This window comes from Rhinolophus sinicus, linkage group LG12, assembly GCF_036562045.2.
Source record: "Rhinolophus sinicus isolate RSC01 linkage group LG12, ASM3656204v1, whole genome shotgun sequence".
Taxonomy (NCBI): Eukaryota; Metazoa; Chordata; class Mammalia; order Chiroptera; family Rhinolophidae; genus Rhinolophus; species Rhinolophus sinicus.
The window spans coordinates 50,154,148-50,175,885 of NC_133761.1; the positions used below are offsets into that span (position 1 = coordinate 50,154,148).

General features: G+C 37.5%; 1 protein-coding gene across 1 annotated transcript in view; it reads right to left on the minus strand.

The window, feature by feature from the left end:
- Positions 1-3,303: 3,303 nt before the first annotated feature.
- The window catches only part of FH (fumarate hydratase), a 31,182-nt gene continuing 12,747 nt past the window's right edge, over positions 3,304-21,738 (minus strand). The window contains exons 5-10 of the mRNA XM_019746844.2: positions 20,452-20,634; positions 18,108-18,273; positions 9,794-9,997; positions 8,133-8,260; positions 5,822-5,975; positions 3,304-3,523 (exon numbers count right to left, since the gene is read on the minus strand). Coding sequence (XP_019602403.1) covers positions 3,381-3,523; positions 5,822-5,975; positions 8,133-8,260; positions 9,794-9,997; positions 18,108-18,273; positions 20,452-20,634 — 978 coding nt within the window. The 3' untranslated portion in view covers positions 3,304-3,380. The remainder of the gene's footprint in view (positions 3,524-5,821; positions 5,976-8,132; positions 8,261-9,793; positions 9,998-18,107; positions 18,274-20,451; positions 20,635-21,738) is intronic.

Below are 21,738 nucleotides of genomic sequence, written 5' to 3' on the forward strand. Positions count from 1 at the left end.
TGAGGTTAGATCTATTTTAAATAAGGCCTTTAGATCAGCCTAGCTTGGATCTCGTGAGGACTGATTCAAAACCCCAAGGTTATTTCAATTAAATTACTGCTGGAAAATACTGGCACTGGAGCAGAGACAGAATGAGCAAGACTCACTCCCATGGCACCCTTCCCTCTTTCACGCGAGAGCCTCCTTCCCTGATCCTTGCTAAGCCATGTCCTATAATTCTTGACTCACCGTCTTTCCAAGACAATTTAAATAAGGCAAGGAGGGTGTGCGTGTGTCTATAATTAGCACATACAGTGGTATCTCTGTTTTCGAATGTAATTCCGGAAGACGTTCAAGTTCTGAAACGTTCGAAAACTGAGGCATGGTTTTCCCATAGAAAGTAATGCAAAATTGATTAATCTGTTCCAGACCTTTAAAATCAACCCCTAAAACTGCAAATTTAGCATGCATTTTACTATTTAATGATACCATAATGCCATAAAACTTACGGCATTCATAAACCAAAATGTTTGTCAACAGAGACATTCGGAAACTGATGTACCACTGCATTTCTCAAATTTTAAAATCTATCATACACATGCACATGCCCACGCATGGACACGTATACACATACTCACATCCACGCTCAGAAGGGCAAATGCTTGGTTCGCTTATGCTCCCAAATGGCAGGAAAATAAAAGATGTCTGAGGATGAGATGACAAGTACTTTTTCAGTACTAGGGGAATTTTTTAAAAACACCACTAACCAAAAAAAGTAGAACTCTTTAAAAATCAATATGGCTGGAGAGAAGTCCAAGATGGCAGGATTAGGTTAACACTAGGCCTACCTACTGCATCCCAGGATCACACCAATATTCAAATAAATTGTAAAACAATCAATCTCCAGAATCATCTGAAGCCTAGTTGAACAGAACCCCTATAACTAAGGATATAAAGAAGAGGCCATGTCAAGACTGGTAGGAGGGGCAGACATGTGAAACAAGCTAACCTCAAAACCATCGATAGTGGTTGAACACTGAGAAGGACACCTCGGTGGCAGAGGTCCCCTTTGAACAGGGAGGAGTCCCAGCCCCAAGCCCTGCTCCCCAGGCCAGGGGCCTGTGCCGGGAAGAGGAGCCCCGACAGCATCCAGCGAGGACTTTGCCCTTCCCGGTGGGGCAAAGGTCAGCTGGAAACCCAGACACCCTCTCATAGAGCCCACACGTGGACGTACTCATTTGTGGGCACTTACCTGGTCTCTGGTGGAGGGTAGCAGCTCCGGAAGTCCAGGGACAGGCGGGGAAGGACTGAGTGGTGTGGCTTTGGCGCAGGAGCAGGAGGGACAGGAGCCATTGTTGTCCCTATGTGGAGACTAAAAGAGGGTGCCATCTTTTCAGTGTTAAGATCTCACCAAAGGGCCAAATCTGGGACTGCATTGGTCTCGTGGAATCTGTGCATATGCACTGCCTTGGTGATGGCATGGAACCCGGCTCCCCGCATAGCTGGTGCGACATCACCCAGGAGACTCCTGAATGCTGCGCTGCTGGCCCCGTCCCACAGGCTGTGGAAGCCTGTTTGCAGTGGGCACACAGCCTGGTGAGCACTAACCCAACACCTGTGCCACAGCATCTCTTGGGCAGCTCTCAGGAACTTGTGGGCCTGAGACGAGCAGTGGCTGGACTTGGTGTTCTTGGGGTCTTTTTGGAGGGTGTGTTCATAGGCCCGGCACCAGTGCAGGGGCTGAGACTGCACTGACTTTGTAAAAACCACCAAACATATCCCTTAGCTACCTGGAAACCAGCCCACCTAGAGCTGCATTGCCAGGGGCACTCTTGGTGTCTAGACTTAAATGTAAGACCCCAAGCCATAAAACTCTTAGAAGAAAATACAGGAAGTAAACTCTCAGACATTACCCTTAGTAATATTTTCACTGATCTATCTCCTGGGGCAAGGGAAACAAAATAAAAAATAAATAAATGGGACTACATCAAACTAAAAAGTTTTTTCACAGCAAAGGAAACCGTCAACAAAACAAAAAGACATCCTACTGAACTGGGGAAGATAGTTGCCAATGATACATCTGATAAGGGGTTAATATCCAAAATTTATAAAGGACTCATACAATTCAACACCAAAAAACCAAACAATCCAATTGAAAAATGGGCAGAGGACAGGAATAGCTATTTCTCCAAAGAGAACATACACGTGGCCAATAGACATATGAAAAGATGCTCACCACTAATCATCAGAGAAATGCAAATAAAAACCACAATGAGATACCACCTCACTCCTGGTAGAATGGCTGTCATAAATACATCAACAAACAACAAGTGCTGGTGAGATGAAGAAAAGGGATCCCTCATACACTGGTGGTGGGATTGCAAATTGGTATAGCCACTATGGAAAACAGTAGGGAGCTTCTTCAAAAAATTAAAAATGGAGCTACCTTATGACCCAGCAATTCCACTCCTATTTATCCAAAGAAATCCAAAACACTAATTTGAAAAAATATATGCACCCCTATGTTCACTGCAGTGCTATTCACAATAGCCAAGACATGGAAACCAAAATGCCCATTAATATACAATTGGATAAAGAAACTGTGGTACATTTATACAATGGAGTATTATTCAGCCATAAAAAAAATGGAATCTTACGATTTGCAACAACATGGATGGACCTAGAGGGTATTATGCTGAGTGAAATAAGTCAGACTGAGAAAGACAAATACCGTATGATCTCACTTATATGTGGAATCTAAAGAACAGAATAAACAAGCAAACAAAACAGAAATAGGGTAATAGATACAGAGAACAACCTGATAGTTGCTAGATGAGGGGGGGTTGGGGGATAAGTAAAGAGGTGAAGGGATTAGAAAATACAAATGTGTAGTCACAATACCGTCACGAGGATGTGAATTACAGTATGGGAAATATAACCAATAATGTAAAGACTCTATAGGGTATCAGATGGGTATTGGACTTATCAAGGGAATCACTTCATAGATTATATAAATGCCTAACCACTGAGCTGTACACCTGAAGCTAATATAAAATAATATTGAATGTCAGCTATGATGTAAAATACAGTATAGGGAATATAGTCAAAGGTATTGTAATAGCTGCCTACAGTGTCAGAGGGGTAGTCGACTTGTTGAGGTTATCACTTTATGAGGGATGTAAATGTCTAATTATTATGCTGTTTTGTACACCTGAAAGTAATAATAAAATTAAATTTTTAAAAATCGATATGGCTTTTTTATAAAACATACAAAGTGATAAACACACACACACACAAATGAGAGACTCAACTATAATACACAAGTCAGTTTACATAAGAAAAGAGTCTATTTTCTTTTTTATTTTATACGATTTAATTATTTTACTTTAGACTTTTTAAATTCACTTTGGACCCAGCATGTCCTTAGGCTTCACCCACTCATCAAACTGCTCTGCTGTGAGGTAGCCGAGTTCAATGGCAGTTGCCTTTAAGGTTGATCCATTTTTGTGTGCTGTCTTAGCAATCTTTGCTGCCTTGTCATACCCTGAAGAAAAAATAAAAAGGCAATATAGCAGTTAGTAGTGAAATTTGGTTTTCTAAAGCAAAACCTAACCATTATTATTTAGTTACTATTGATGCTACTCATCTCTTAAGTAACATTTTTTAACCTTAAAAATATTTAACAGTGATTACCTTAATAGTTGTCATTTCTTCTATAGAATTAAACCTTTACCTTTCTTATGTAATACGGATAAACATACCTCAATTTCTACAAGAGATTTGTTCCTAAATTGAAATTGCCCAATAACTCAGATATTTTCACAGGGAAAAATATAGTGCACCAAGACATAACAGTATACATCAGAGCAGTATAAAAGTGGTGTTTCAAACATGTTTAACTGAAAATAATTATCTTTCTAACAAAGCACTGACGAGCCAGGTGCTATAGCGCTGCTGGGTGAGGACTGAGCAGGCTGGAGGCCACTGTCACAGAAGCAGCCAGGGCTCAGGAGACGCCTTCAGGGCGGCTCCCAGCAGCACTTCTCTGCTCCGCATTCCACACCTGGCCTCTTCCCAGACATTCAGGATACAGTGGGGAAGTTTTGGCTTAACTATATACAAAAATATGTATAACAGATCACAGGTGTCCTGTTTACAGCAGTTACTTGCTTTTAAAAGGAATGAAAGTAGGGGCACGACAGTTCCACAGTGACTTAATGTAATTTTTCAAAAGTGAAAAGGCCAAACTAAGAAAGAAAAGAAAAAATGAAAATGAAACCAATAAAGGAGAAAAAAAAAAAAAAACAAGGTGAGAGGATTATGACCAAAGAGAAGAAGCCTGCTGAGGCATCTGCTCATCAACCACACAAGGCAGTAAGTGTCAGTACGCAATTACTAACCATCTATACAACAAATTACAGGCGTAGTTAATTTTACTAGCTACCTGAATTTGTGAAAGCTAAACACCTACCGATCAGATCGCTCTGAGAAAGAATTCTCACGGTAAACCTTTGGGGTCAATATTAGATACCCTGTACTTTTATGGTAATAATGACATTAAAGTCTAAGCATTATGCTGACCACTTTCAGTTCTCTTCTTCGAGTCTCACAAAACACCATTACCAATCGGCCTGTTACATAACGAGCACAAAGAGACTCCACAGTGTGGCTGTGAGGCTCGTGCGGGCACCAGTGAGGTGTGGCTTGCTTGCTATCCTTGTATGGTCTTTACCTCACAGTGATTGATTCCAAGGAAGACTTATCACTCATTCAGCTTTAGGAGTACCTCTAATTTCAGTGTTTTGGAACAAGTTCTGAAGGAGAGATGCAATAAAACATTTCTCACATGAGCCTTTGAGTTCCCCTGAGTATCTCTCCAGTTGAATGCTGAGGTGCAATAATTTTAAAAGGATCAAAATATCATTACCAATCTCAATACCACACCAAAGAACAGATATCACACTGGGCTCAGAGCTTCCAGAAGCAGTTAAATGAGCTCTAACTTTATAAGACTAAAATTACTGGCTTGATGTGAAGCTAATTATAGAAAATCAGCCCTGAAATTTCAGGATTATAGAAGAATGCATTGAAGCAGTAACCATAACAGGCCAAATGACTGCATAACTTGTTCTAAAATACAGAATCAAAGAATATGTTAATAATCTCAGCTCAGCCGTAGGAGAAGGTGGGAAAAAGCTTTGAACACATCATAACACAACGCAATGATGACGCAAAACCTACGAGTCAAACAGTTCAATGGGAATCACTGTGATCAGTGTACAATCTAAGTCTGTACATTTGAATCTACAAAATTAAATATTTATGATTCTGGAAAAGGCTTGCAATACAAAAGCTATGGTTTTAGACACATATTTGCATTTCTCCCTTTTGCCTGTAAGCAATGAATACATAACCCTTTTTCTTTTAATTGGAAACTTTCCATTTCTTAATTGAGCAGAATAAAAACGAAGCATAGCCGAGCATCTAGAGAAGGTAGAAAAAGAATTCATTCCATGTTGCTAAGCAGCCAGCGCCACCTAGTGATCACCAACTGAGAGGCTCTTCCCCAGTGTCTACAGAATGAATATAAAGCATCTGAATTCCACTAAGATTAAATAAGTCTGAATTTACCACACTTCAAACAAAATGAAGCCTAAGTTTCTGAAAGAACCATGACACCATAAAATTTATATATAATGTCTTACAACACAATTTCAAATACTTTATAAAATTTTACTGAAAAGAAACTGTTGTCTACAAACACTGATCCAGTATTCTCTTTAAAATTTGCAGCTTTGTTCTTTTGTATTCAAATGTACGTTATTATTCCTTAAACCCTTACCTATATGAGGATTAAGGGCTGTCACCAACATTAGAGACTCATTCATTAGCTTGTTGATCCTTTCTGTGTTGGCCTGGATTCCCACCACGCAGTTCTCAGTGAAAGAAACCGACGCATCCCCCAGCAGTCGGGCTGAGTGCAACACGTTTTTAATCTAAGAAAGAGAGAGAGAGAGAGAGAGAGAGAGAGAGAGAGAGAGAGACTTATTAAGCTTAACTGTCTTTTTTCCAGTAACATACAGTATTATTTGCAGGTTCATAAGTGAATATATAATTCAATACACACACAGCACTCCTATAGCTTTAAGGCAAAACAAATATTGTAATCATTTGAGGGCACAGAAATCTAAGAGGCAAAAAGGAATAAATAGTAAGTACATATAACTAAAATACAGGATAGTAGGTGATATTACACAGCACAGGTATAAAATGTTAGAGAGTACAGAGAAAGAGAAATTCATCCCAGTTGAAAGAATTGGTAAAGATGGAGAGGATCTCATGGAGAGGATTTAGCCAGAGATGGAGAAAGAATCTTCCGTGCAGGAGGAAGAGGAGCAAAGATGCAGTTAGAAAGCTCAGCATGTGTTTGAGTAAATCAGTGAAGTCGGGGCTTCCCAGCTCTTAACAATCACCACATTTTTTATGTTTAACAAAACAAATATTCCATGGACAATTTAAATTAACCTCTCACACAATATTTACAAACAGTATAAAATCAGTTTCTTTTAGCATTTTCTTTCTTTTTTGGTAAGATTTCCAATATATATTAAGTTATACATCCTGTTTCCCTGAAAATAAGACCTAGTCGGACAATCAGGTCTAATGTGTCTTTTGGAGCAAAAATTAATATTACATATATTATATTACATTACATTACATTATATTATTATAGACCCGGTCTTATTTTACTATAAGACCAGGTCTTATATTAAGTTTTACTCCAAAAGACGCATTAGTGCTGATTGTCCGGCTAGGTCTTATTTTCAGGGAAACACGGTATCCACATCTAATCTCTTTTGGTCTAAAACCCCAACATCTGAAAACTATGTTCCCAACAATGGGCTCCAGTAGAAGTCACAGGACTTCAAGATTCATTCATTTGATGTCAAACGTTAACTATCTTGATTTATTTTCTATTATAGACAAAACTGATTTTTTGTTTTAAAAATTAGCAAGACATTTTATTGTTATGCACCTATATTTGCCAGGCAGCTGGTATTGATTTTTGGAATGTGACCTGAAAGCAAAAGCTTATAGGTCTGAGTTCTGCTTTGGCCTGTCTTCTTCCTATTTTCCACCAGAATGTACATTCCATAAGGGCAAAAAAATCTCTCTTATCCATTGTTCTATTACTAGCAACCCATACAGTGCCTGATATAGACTAGTACTCAATAAATACTTGATGAATATACTGAATGAATATACTTAATTTTGTCATTTGCATATTATCATCAAATTAAAATCAGACTTTACACCAAATACAAACTGGAAATAAGCCTCTGATATATTTTAGAAATAACATTTTACACAAATAAAGGACTCTTAATGATGACAACTCCATTATCTGAATCTGGAAAAATGGATGAAAGATGATGCCATCTTGTTCTAGCTTCATAAAGATGAAGGAAAAAGAACAGTTTTAGTGGACATAATAATCGTTTCAAGTTATGTGGAAGAGGTAAAACCAATGAAAGTCTGAAAGAGAAAGGGAAGAAAACTGGAGAAAAAGTGCTGAAGAAACCAAGGGCAAAGAGGGTTTCAAGAAGGGAAGAGTCAAGGTCAGATGTTAGAGAGCTGCGGCATGTCTGTTGGACTGAGGTCACAAGCAACTGCGAGAACAATTTAAGTACAAGTAGGGCTGACGCCGGACTGTAGTACCTGTGCTGTGAATTAAAGTGAGTGTGTGGGTTACACGTTTTAGAAGACTGAATTTGGAGGGAAGAAGAAGCAGCATGAGGGACAGGACTGAGGCAGGGTATTTTTGTTTGTTTGTTTTTAATAAACTGAGGAGGCATGAACTTATTTCTAGCCACTGGTACTCCCACTGGTGAGGGACAAGGAAGAAACCTGTACCTTACCTTCCAGAATTTTTCTTCCTATTAAGAAAAGCAAACCATCAAATTACATGTACTAAAAGTCACCTAATTAAATATCCAGGATTAATCCTCTAACATTAATATACGCTTGACTTCCAACTGCTACTTATATCATCTAAGTACCTAATGTGCAATCTATGGAAACCTTTATGAAATACAAAATCCAAGACAATTAGCCTTCAGTCAAAAACATGAAAAATTAAATGTAAAGCTTACCATCATTGGCTTGAAAACATTCAACTCAAAATGTCCATTGCTGCCTCCGACGGTGACAGCGACGTGATTCCCCATGACTTGGGCTGCAACCATGGTCATCGCTTCACACTGGGTAGGGTTCACCTTGCCTTCGAGAAAATCACAGGGAAAGACTGCATGTCAAACACACTCAGGGCTTATGTGTCAGCTAAGATTAGGTCTTATGTCAAATAATCAAGAAAAGCAGGAAATCTAACTTTATTAAATAAAGACATATAATAAAGCAAGGCCCCAACAATCAGTGCTGATTTCATGAAACAAACCAACCAAAGAAAGGGGGATGATGGGTAGCCACAAACTGAATCATTCAAAGTTTACTGAGTAATAAGTAATGAGTACCTGCAACTACACATAAAATGCAGTTCTACCTTCATGGCTTTCATTCATTCTAGAAATGTTTATAAAGCCAGGCATTGAATACACAATGATAAGTAAGAAAGGTGCAGCCCCTACCCTGGCAGAACTTGGAGGCTAGGGAGAGAGTGCTGGCGATTACAACACATCAGGGGCAAAGAGAGACAAGTGCGGGCCACTGTGGGAACAGTTATAAGAGGCCCCTCACCCGCACTTGGGAGGCTTCTCAGAGGACGACAGTAAGCCAGAATTTTCCTATTCATCATATGACTCTCCAGGACCCCACCCCTGGTAACACTCCTCTGACAAGCTCAAGTTTGACCAAACACCCCAGACTCCTCTGACCAATACAAAGCAACACATTGGGGGAGATTATTTCCTTTTCTGTAACTCTGCATTTCTCTTTTCTCAGGTAATCACCTTGAATTTGCAATCAACTAAACTCATGTCATTTTTCAGCATGAAATACTTTAAAATCAAATCTCCTCATTCTATACATGCATAGATTTAAAATAATCTACTCAGGTCTTTCTTTTTCATTATTAGAAGTCACTTTGTCAGTTTTAGTCCAACCTACAGAGGCCTTTATGAATCTCAATTCTGTTATTTGACGCAGTGCTATCTCAGCTCCGTTATCTTCTAACCTGATTAGCATGTATTCTCTACAGTCACCCTCAGTCACCAGCAAGGTGGTGAAGGGGCAGAGTCCTTCAGCTCGACACCAAGATATTCGTCCAGTCTGAAGTCAACTCATTAGTCACTACTTCAGTGTCACTGTGCACCCAGCGACACCCATCTCACAGTACTGCCCACACTTCACTGGGTTCAATGAACATCATGTGCGTCTGTCAAATGACTTGCTAGAATCCAGACATCCAACGTCTGTGTCACTTCCCCAAAGCCAAAAATTAAATAAGAAGCGTTTAGTAGAATTTATTTGTATTCAGTCCATGCTGATCACTTTAATAGCCTGTTCTAGAACTCTCTTGGCTGCAGATTGGGAAAGACAGACCTATTATACATTTTCCAATGTGGGAATCAAAATGCATGCTACTCATAAAAATTCTTTTTTTCCTATATTGTTGGGTGATGTTCTCTGAAGTCGTGATCAAAGTGGACCCAAAAAGACCTTCTGAAACTAGTGTGCCGCACATGTCTCCACCCATCTTTGGGATCATGGGATCCCAAAACGGAGACACGCTCTGTAGATACGAGTCCCTGGGTTCTAGTCGAGTCCCAGCTCCAACATTTACCAGCTATGTGATTACCTGGCATGATACTGCTTCCTGGTTCATTTTCAGGTAAAATCAGTTCCCCCAGACCAGAGCGAGGACCAGAACCCAGAAAACGAATATCATTTGCGATCTTCATCAGACTGCAAGCGGTAGTGTTCATGGCTCCACTGAGCTCTACCAAAGCGTCATGAGCAGCCAGAGCTTCAAATTTATTTGGAGCTGTAACAAAAGGCAAGCCTGAAGAAAAAAAATAATAACCTGTATAAGTCAACAGGTAAAATTAAATGATTTTCTAATATCAGCAAGTTAAACAGAAAGTGCAGTATATGAAAACCAGAAATAGAACAATAAAAATTTTACTTCAGAAAAAAATTGTTTAAGACAAAACCTTTGTCTACATTTCTTTAAAAAGTCCTGAAGAAGTAGAAAGAATCTGGTAATACTAGCACACTTAGGATGAAAAATCAAGTACTGTAAATACATCGAAAGAAAAACACACTATCCTACTGCAAACATGTGTATGATGCCTACTCTTGAGTAAAGATGAAAAGTAGGTAAAATTCACTCTGCTTTATTCCAAACTCCTTTCCTAATACAATTCTACCCCCACATCGCCATTCTATTCTTTCCTCTCTCCAAGGGCCCACAAAATCCTCTGAGAGATTAGGGAGCCAAAATGCGTTAGACAATCTCAGTCAATCTCTCCTATGTTCAAAATTTTAAAGATCTACATATTCTAAACCCTATAATACCATTCTTCTTGATTAAAAAGCAAATCTCTCTGAGTAAGCAATAATGAGCATTGTATAATTATCTCTACGCTAATCCTCTGGTAACATCTGCATCTTAGTAAGTTTTCTGGACATGATAACTTGGGTCTAACAATTGTTATCATCATCGAGAGTATAGGACTCTACTAAAGGAAAGACAGGATTCAAAAAGGTCATTAATTCATAGAAATATCACAGCATGCCATAGAAAAAAAAGAAATTAAGTCCGTCAATATTTACAACATATTTATCATTCAAATGAATTTTCTAAACCATGTGTTGGTTTTGACTATTTTGAAAATAAGTATTCAAAACAGTTTTAAAGAGAAATAATTAAATACCAATAGATAGTAACACCACTAGCATGGATCGATTTTAACTGCATGCTAGAGAGAGTGACGTCACCATGATGGTGACATAGGCTATTCCCAACTTAGCTCCCCCTCACAAGAGGGGGATTGACAACTATTCAAAATCAAGACACCACCAAGAGAATCATAGTACTTGGGGAAGGTTGAAGACCAAGACAGACCGCACTAGAAAGGTAAGACAAGTAGCTACACATTGGCCACACTGTCCCTTCCCCTGGATAGTGAGATCTTCCCCACATGGTGAGATCTCCCCTGAGCACCCAGTTCTTCCAGCGGGAAAAGAGAACCCAGACAGGACAACCAGCCCCTCCTCCCAAGCATGTGGGTCACTCTGCGGGAGCCCCACCATGCAGATTGCAGAGGAATCTGTGGAGCTCAACCACTGGGAATCTGTGATGCAGAAGGGGGGAAGGGCTTCCAACAATCAGCATGGATCTTGGCAGGCTGAGTTCACACCTGAAATTCTGAAGAAAAGGTAGCAAATAACACCCAATCGGAACAGCAGAAAGAATTTTTTAAAATAGGGATAGTTTAAGGCACCTCTGAGATAACATCAAGTGTAGCAACATTCCCATCATTGGGGTACCGGAGGAGAAGAGAGAGCAAGGAATTCAGAAACAATTTGAAAAAATAATGACAGAAAACTTCCTTACCCTAGTGAAGGATGTAGACATACAAGCTCAGGAAGCAGAGACAGTCCCAAACAAGATGAACCCAAGCAGGCCCACACCAAGACACATCAAAATTAAAATGTCAAAGGTTAAAAACAAAGAGAGAATCTTAAAAGCAGCAAGAGAAAAGCAGTTCCTTACCTACAAAGGAGCTCCCATAAACTGTCAGCTGGTTTCACAACAGAAACTTTGCAGGCTACAAGGGACAGGCATGAAATATTCAAAGTGAGGAAAAGTCAGGACCTACAACCAAGATTCCTCTACCCAGTAAGCTATCATTTAGAATCCAAGGACAAATAAAGAGCTTCCCAGACCACAAAAAGCTAAAGGAGTTTATCACCACCAAACCAGTATTACAAGGAATGTTAAAGGGACTTCTTTAAGAAGAAAAAGGAGGGTGGGGGGGTGGGGAGGACAGAAATATGAATAACAAAATGGCAATAACTATGTACCTATTGATAATCACTAAAAATACAAATGGAGGGCTGGCCGGGTGGTTCAGGTGATTGGAGCGCCATGCTCCTAACGTCCAGGTCAACGGTTTGATTCCCACATGGGCCACTGAGCTGCGCCCTCTACAGCTAAGATTGTGAACAACAGCTCGCCCTGGAGCTGGGCTGCTGTGAGCAGCCGGAGGTTGGTGTGAGCTGCCGTGGGCCGCTGTGTGCTGCTGCAGGCTGCTGTGTGCCGCCATGAGCGGCCAGTGGCCAGGGTGAGTGGCCAGCAGCCAGCGTGAGTGGCCAGCAGCCAGTGTCAGTGGCCCGCAGCCAGCATGAGCTGCTGTGTGCTGCCATGGGCTACTGACTACTGCCACGAGTGGCCGATGGCCAGCATGAGTGGCCGGCAGCCGGTGAGTGCTACGGTGAGCTGCTGTGAGCAGCCGACCCACGACTTGTGACCAACTGCCTCAGCCAGGGGGGAGCGCAAGACTCATAATACCAGTATGGGCCAGGAGCTGTGTCCTACACAATTAGACTGAGAAACAATGGCTTGAACTGGAGTGGGTGGGGGTGAGGTGGAAGCAAGGGGGGAAAATATAAAAATGGATTAAATGCTCCAATCAAAAGACATAAGAATAGCTGAATGGATAAAAAAACCAAGACTCATACATATGCTGTCTACAAGAGACACACTTCAGATTGAAAGACACACACAGACTGAAAGTAAAGGGATAGGAAAAGATATTTCATGCAAATAGAAATGTTTTAAAAAGCTAGAGTAGCAATACTTATATCAGACAAAAGTTATGCACTCAAAACTAATATTGATGGATGTAAAGAAAGAGTCTGAACATAATAGTCATAGCAGGGGACTTTAACACCCCATTGATATCAATGGATAGACCTTCCAGACAAAAATCAACAAGCAAACAGAGGTCTCAAATGACACAGTAGAAAAGAGGATTTAATTGATATTTTTAGAACACTTCACCCCAAAGCAACAGAATACACCTACTTTTCAAAGGCACATGGCATATTTTCCTGGGCAGACCATATGTCAGGCCACAAAACAAGTCTCAATAAATATAAAAAGACTGAAATCATACCAAGCATCTTCTCCTGTGACAATGGTATGAAACTAGAGATCAAATACAAGGACAAAACTGAAAAACACACAAACATATGGAGGTTAAATAACATGCTACTAAACAATGAATGGGCTGACAATGAGATCAAAGAAAAAAGACACCTTGAAACAAATAAAAATGAAAACATATCCAAGTCGAAATCTATGGTACACAGCAAAAGTAGTCCTAAGTGGAAAATTCATAACAATATAGGCCTAACACCACAAGAAACAAGAAAAATCTCAAATAAACCATCTATCCTTATAGCTAAAGGAACTATAAGAAGAACAACAAACCAAGCCCAAAGTGAGCAGAAGGAAGAAAATAATCAAAATCAGAGAGGAAATAAATAAAATAGAGTCTAAAAAAATACAAAAGATCAATGAAACCAGGAGCTGTTTCTTTGAAAATATGAAATTGATAAAACTTTAACCAAACTCAGCAAGAAAAAAGAGAACCCAAATAAATAAAATCAGAAATGAAAGTGGATAAGTGACAACTGACACTAGAGAAATACAAAGGATCATAAGAAAATAATTCCAACAATTATATGCCAACAAATTGGGCAATATGAAAGAAATGGATAAATTCCTAGAACCATACAATCTTCCAAGACAGAGTCAAGAAGAAACAGAAAATATGAACATACTGATTAGTACCAACAAATTTTGAATCAGTAATCAAAAAGCTCCCAGCAAACAAAAGTGCTGGATTGGCTGGCTTCACAGGTGAATTTCACCAAACATCAAACAGGAATTAACACCTTTCCTCTCAAACTATTCCAAAAAATGCAAAAGGTGGGAAGGTTCCCCAGTTCATTTTACAAGGCCAGCATTACCCTGACTCAAAAACCAGACAAAGACACTATTTTAAAAAAAAAAAATTAAAGACCAATAGCTTTAATGAACATAGATGCAAAAATCCTCAACAAAATGTTAGCAAGCCAAACTCAACAATATGTTAAAAAGATCATATGCCCTGATCAAGTAAGATTTATTCCTGGGATGCAAGATTGGTTCCATATCCATAGATCAATTAACATAATATAGCACATAAACAAAATGAAGGATATAAACCATATGATCATATCAATAGATGCAGAAAAGTGTTTGACAAAATCCAGCATCCATTTATGATAAAAATTCTCAGAAAAGTGGTGATAGAGGGAACATATCTCAGTATAATAAAGGCCATATGCAACAAACCCACAGCTAATGTCATACTTAACAAGGAAAAGCTAAAAGTGTTTTGCTTAAGATGGAACAGGACAAGGATGTACACTTTCATCACTTTTATTCAACATATTAGTAGAAGTCCTAGACACAGCAATCAGATAAGAAAAAGAAATAAAAGGCATCCAAACTGGAAAGGAAGAAGTAAAACCATCATTATTTGCAGATAACACGATACTATACACAGAGAATTATAAGACTGCAACAAAAAACTATTACAACTGATAAATGAATTCAGTATAGCAGCAGGATAGAAAATTAATATTCAGAAATTAGTTGCATTTTTATACACCAATAATAAACTATCAGAAAGAGAAATTAAAAGAACAATCCTATTTACAATTGTATGGAAAAAAATATATAGGAATAAATTAGCCAAGGTAGTAAAAGACCTGTACTCAGAAAATTATAAGACATTGAAGAAACTGAAGAAGATGCAAATAAATGGAATCATATAACATGCTCATGGATAGGAATTATTTACACTGTTAAAATGGCTATACTACCCAAAGTAATCCACAGTCTCAATGTAATTCCTATCAAAATACCAATGGCCTTTTTCACAGAACTAGAACAAAATCCTAAAATGTATTTGGAACCACAAAAGACTCTGAATAACCACAGCAATCTTGAGAAAGAAGAACAAAACTGAGATATCACACGACCTGATACCAAACTATACTACAAGGCTACAGTAATCAAAACAACATGGTACTGGTTTAAAAACAGATACATAGATAAATGGAACGGGACAGAAAGCCCAGAAATAAACCCACACCCCTATGGTCAATTAAGTTATGACAAAGGAGGCAAGAATAAACAATGGGGTAAAGACTGTTTCTTCAATAAATGGTGCTGGGAAAATTGGACAGGCACATACAAAAAAAACGAAACCAGACCACAGTCTTATACCATATACAAGAATAAACTCAAAATGGATTAAAGAAAATATAAGACCAGAAACCACAAAACTCCTAGATGATAACATAGGCAGTAAACTCTCTGACACTGCTCTTAGTAATATTTTTTTCTGATTTACCTCTGTGGGTAATAGAAAAAAAAGAAAAAAGAAAATGATGGGACTACATCAAACTGAAACATTTTTGCTCAGCAAAGGAAACCATCAACAAATCTAAAGGACAACTTACTGAATGGGAGAAGATATTCGCCAATGATACATCTGATAAGGGGTTAATATCCAAAATTTATACAACTCAACATCAAAAAAACCCAAACAATCCAATTGAAAAATGGGCAGAGGACCTGAATAGACATTTCACCAAAGAGGACATAGAGATGGTCAACAGACATATGATAAGATGCTCAAGGTCACTAATCATCAGAGAAATGCAAACCAAAACCACAATGAGATATCACCTTACACCTGTCAGAATGGCCATCATCAATAAGTCAACCAACAACAAGCATTGGTGAGGATGTGGAGAAAAGGGAACTCTGGTGCACTGTTGGCGGGATTACAAATTGGTGCAGCTACTATGGAAAACAGTATGGAAGTTACTCAAAAATTTAAAAATAGAACTACTGGTTACTTATCTGAAGAAATCCAAAACACTAATCCAAAAGATATATGCATTCTTATGTTCACTGCAGCATTATGTACAATAGCCAAGATGTGGAAACAACATAAAACTGCCCATCAATAGATGATTAGATAAAGATGTGGTACATATGTACAATAGAATATTACTTGGACATTAAAAAAATGAAATCTTACCATTTGCGACAACATGGATGGGCCTAGAGGGTATTATGCTAAGTAAAATGAGTCAGACAGAGAAAGACAAATACCATATGATCTCATTTATATATGTTATCTAAAGAACAAAATAAATGAACAAACAAAAGAGAAACAGAATCTTAGATACAGAGAACAAACTGATGGTTGCCAGATGGGAGTGGGGTTGGGGTGTTGGGTGAGAAAAATGAAGGGATTAGGAAGTACAAATTGGTATTTACAAAATAGTCAAGGGGATGTAAAGTACAGCATAGGGAATATAGTCAATAATATTGTAATAACTATGTATGGTGCCAAATGGGTACTAGAATTATCAGGGAGAATCACTTCATAAATTACATAAATGTCTAAGCACTAAGCTGTGCATATGAAACTAATATAATATTGAATGTCAACGTAATTTTTAAAAATGCATGGAAAACCATGAACAGATACCAGTGAAAGGAATCAAGATTCATGAAAAATCAGGTAAATATGACACAGCCAAAGGAAACTAATAAAGCTCCAATTACTGACCATAAAGAAATGGAGATCTATGAACTGTGCTTAAAAATAAGCATAATTAGAATACTCTGTTATTAGTTACACAATATTTAAAAAATGTAAATTTTAACAAAATAACATAAAAATGTTAGGGGGTGGAGAAGTAAAAGTGTAAAGCTTACAAATTCTATTGAAGTTAAGTTGTTACCAGTTTAAAATGAGGTGTTATAAGTTTAAGATATTTTATGTAAGCTTCATGGTAACTACAAGCAAAAATCCTGTAATAATTATACAAAAGAACATGATAAAGAAGTCAAAGCTACTGATAACAAAAGATATCAAAACATTAAAAAAAGACAACAGGGTAAGGAACAATGGATCTACAAAATAACCAGAAAATTAACAATAAAGTCCTTACCTATAACAATTATTTTAAATGTAAATGGATTAAATTCTCCAATTAAAGACAGAATGGATGAATGGATTTAAAAAAAACAAAAAAAAAAAACAAGATCCAATAATATGCTACCATGTTACCCCGAGAATAAGACCTAGCTGGCAATCAGCTCTAATGTATCTTTTGGAGCAAAAATTAATATGTCTTGGTCTTATTTTACTATAATATAAGACTGGGTCTAATATAATGTAATATAATATAATATAATATAATATAATATAATATAATATAATATAATATAATACCAGGTCTCATGTTAATTTTTGCTCCAAAAGACGCAGTAGAGCTGATTGTCCGGGTAGGTCTCATTTTCTGGGAAACACGGTATCTACAAGAGACTCACTTTAGACTTAAAGACACACAATAGGCTGAGAGTGAAGAGATGTAAAAAGACATTTCATTCAAATGACAATCAGAAAAAAAGCAAAAGAAGCAATACTTAAATCAGACAAAATAGATTTTAAGAAAAAAAAAGACAAAGAAGGTCATTATATAATGATATAGGCACCAATACATCAAGAAGATATAACAATTGTAAATACTTATGCACACAACATTGGAGTACCAAAATATATAAAGCAAAATCTAACACATCTAAAAAGATAAATAAACAGCACTACTATAATACTTCAGGACTTTAATATCCCACTCTCAACAATGGATGGATTATCCAGACAGAATCAACAAGGGAACAGTAGATTTGAACAACACTGCAGAGCAAATAGCTCTAACAGACATATACAGAACATTCTATCCAACAACAGCAGAATACACATTCTTTTCAAGTAAACATGCAATATTTTCTGATAGACCCTATTTTAAGGCAACAAAACAAGTCTTAGCAAACTCAAGAAGACTGAAATCATACCAAGTATCTTTTCTAACCACAATGGCATGAAGTAGAAAAAACACTCCTAAAATAAAACATGTTTGATGGGAAAATATTATTTGTAACTTTAAATTTGCAAAAATTTAAAGCAGAAACATCCAGAAAATATATAAACTGATAAAAATGAATAATAATTCATATTATCACTGACCTGTGAGTGTAGCCACCTTTGCAGCAACCTTTTCTGCAAAGCCAATTCTAGTATTTAAGCCAGTTCCGACAGCAGTGCCTCCAGCTGCCAGCTCATAGATTCTTGGCATGGCAGCTTTTATTCTCGTCATTGCATATTTCAGTTGTTGAACATAACCACTAAATTCCTGAAAAGAGAAAGAAATTAAAGTGAGAATATATAATTTACTAATGACTTACAAGTTACTCCAACTGCATTAAGTAGAAGTTTTCCTAAAATACATTTCAGGCACTAAATTATAAGTTACTCATGTGGTATTCACACTATTTTAGTTCATATGATGAGCAAAGTGTAGGAAAGAATGAGTTTTTATAAACCTATGAGGTAGGACGATGCCACTGATGATAACATGCAGGCTTGTTTATAATCTAGTCTTTTAATAGAAAGCAAAGAAAAACAACATAGGAAATAAACTTCAAAAAAGAATGACTTTACTACATTAACTTACTGGTTTATTTGCAAGTTATTTCTTATTTTTTGGTGTATCCCAGACAACTTTGGGAAAGAAAAAAACCTGAATCCTCTCAAGAAAAATGCAAACATAGACATATTCTCCAATTTCAGTTTAAAATCCTGATAGGGAATCTCAGGATATTTTATAGGGATTCAAGAAGCTAAATGACTCACTGAACAGCACAAGAAGCTACCGGGGTAGAATAAGACAACAGCTTCAAGATACACTGTAATTCTGCTGTTAATGTCACACTGGTTCCCAAAATGACATACTTTAAACAAGGTAACCACAGAATTTATTGTGTTTTGAACATAGCAAGGGCATAATCTATTAAGAATTATGCAGGGACAAAAGACATAAACTGAAACTCAACTAAGCAGACCAGGATATGTGGTTACACTCAATCTATCTTTTTTCCTGTCTCAAAACACTGAAAATCTATGAATATTTTTTATTACTTATTAGGATTTGATACTGCTCTAAAGAAAACATTTTAGAAGACACAACTTCTTTCAGGTAGACCTGACCCATCTGATACATATACTAGCTGGATTCACTCAATAAGTGTATTTTCATTGGGGGAAAAAACTGCACAAACTCAAAAGACAATTCTAATAAAAACAAATATAAATGTTCCTGATAAGATAAAGTCAAACTGAAAAACATCACTTTTTGTTATAATAGGAAGAATGATGATTTCACATAGGAGGCAGAGTCATGGCCCAAATGGACTTCAGCATAGCGGTTTTCCAACGTGTGACACACAAAAAAAGGAAAATAATTAGAAGCCAGAAGGATACCGAACAGTTTCAAAGACATATACTGCACCACCTTAGAAATTATGCATGTTACTAAGAACCAATGACACAAAGAGAAATAAGACACAATGTAAAGAGGTAACCTAATTTAGTGGGCTCAATTTAGTCAGATTATCTGTATTTCACTTAATCATTTCAAGTTTTCTTCATTCCTTCTGTGATAAAATTAAACTAAATCAAGCTCTTCAGTGTTTGCTATCATTTGAACAAGACTACAAATGGCAGTAAATCAGAATTAGCTAGACTCTCATCTTCACCTCAATTACTACAAAACTATCATTTGGTAACTATCATTCATACTTGGCATATATAACCACGTCTTGATATATAATTTGTCTGTGTCCTAGCTCTCAAACTGGAGTGAGCTTACTAAGACAAAAACTGTTCCTTGTATTTCATTACCTTTCCTCTGTGATACACACTATTAGACATTCTTTAAGGACTGATAACACATTAAAATACTTTCTGGTATTATGAAGACAGTAACACCTCTTTCATATGTGGCCAAAACAACTTTAAAGAGTAAGATACGCTTCGTTTAAGCACTTTCAAATTAATGTTTGAAGCACCTCCTAATTTAGAGTAAGAGATGATGATGACGGTGATGATGGTGAGGACAGCTAACACCAGTATGTGCTTCCATGTGTCAGGTGGAGTTCCAGGCACTCTACATTCATCCCCTTATTTGAACCTCACTACTATCCTATGAAAGAGGTATTATGTTCCTCATTTGAGAGCTCAGAAAACTGAGGCACAGAAAGGCTAAATAGTTTTCCTAAGGTCCAACAGCTGGTACGGAGCAAAGCAAAGACCTGACCCTGAGCAGGCTGATTGGATTGTGGCTCACAGACTCATGCTCTGACCTTTCCCTACGTGATGTCAATACAAACCACTGGCTGGTTATTGCAGAACAATCTGTCACTGAACTTAACTGGGATAAACTTGGCCTTTTAAACTAGTATGATTTAGCAGGTGATCCACTGGCCATTTGTCCCAGCCCCTGACTGAGGCAAATCCGACCCCACGCCTATACCTGCCCAAGAGTGAGTGGCACAGCGTCCTGTGTGTGAGTGCGCCCGATTTTGATGATCTGGGCAAACTCCCTGGATTTTGCCTCGAGAGCATCATGGAGCTTCTGGAGTCCAGGTAGCAGTACTTTGTGAACTTCCAGGGCAGCGGCAATGTGCATTGCGGTTGGGAAAGTATCATTTGAGCTCTGTCGGAAATTTTTCAAAAGAAATATAAAATGTTAAATCAGAGGCAACAAAAACCAAACTTGAAACGTCTCAGCTAAAAATCTCACTAAATGACTACTTACAAATCAGCATGGTTAGTTCTCAATTACATTTGTGTGTGGCAAGTCACAGGTCACTTAGCATCAAAGAAAGAGCAACCTGGTTTCCTTTACGGAATGTACTTAGGACTATATTATATATATGCCACCTACAACGAATATATATTACTATATCCAGCAAGAAATAGAGAAGTACAATTAACAGTGCCTGTAAGGATAACAATAAAACATCTTACAGTTATACAGTGCATAGTCTTTCATAAACATTTCTTGATTTATTAAACTTGAGGAAAATTCTATGAGGTAAGTCACCACTTTCAAAATAGGAAAACCAAGCTGTCAAAGAAATTATATGAATTGCCAAAATATTCAGGGCTAGCAGAACTGGGACCTCACCAGGTAGTCTACACTCCAGTTGTAACTCTGTACTTTTAAATTATAATGTTATTTAAAAACACATATTCATTATTTGTTTTTCCAACTTTTCATTATGAAAAATGGCAAACTGCTTACAAAAGTAGGATGAATGATACAATGAACATTTGCCTACCTTTCACCTAAATTCAAATAATTGTCAGCATATAGTCAATCTTGTTTCATCTATAAATACACCTCATTCCTCCACCTGACCACATACACTGAATTACTCTGAACAGATTTCAGTAGGTATAAAAGATAAATTCATTTTTAAAAGCGCTCATTGGGTTTGAAAAATCCTTCACACAACGAATTTATGTGGGAAAAAACCTCCTTAATACTTAAAAATATATTAAATTACACTTAGTACCCCGATCTTAGTTTCTAAATGTCATTTTTCTAATAAGATTCTCTAAGAGTTCCTTGGAAAAATGGGTGATTATGGGGTCAAGGGCAGAGAAAATACAACACGATGAGCCTGGAGTATCATGTAGTGTAAGAAAGTAAATACATTGTTTTTCTTTTTTTTAAAAGGATGGTAGCATGTCCACAGTACACAGGAGCCAAAAGAGAGAGCGCCCCAAACTGGAAAACTCTGAGCAGCAACAT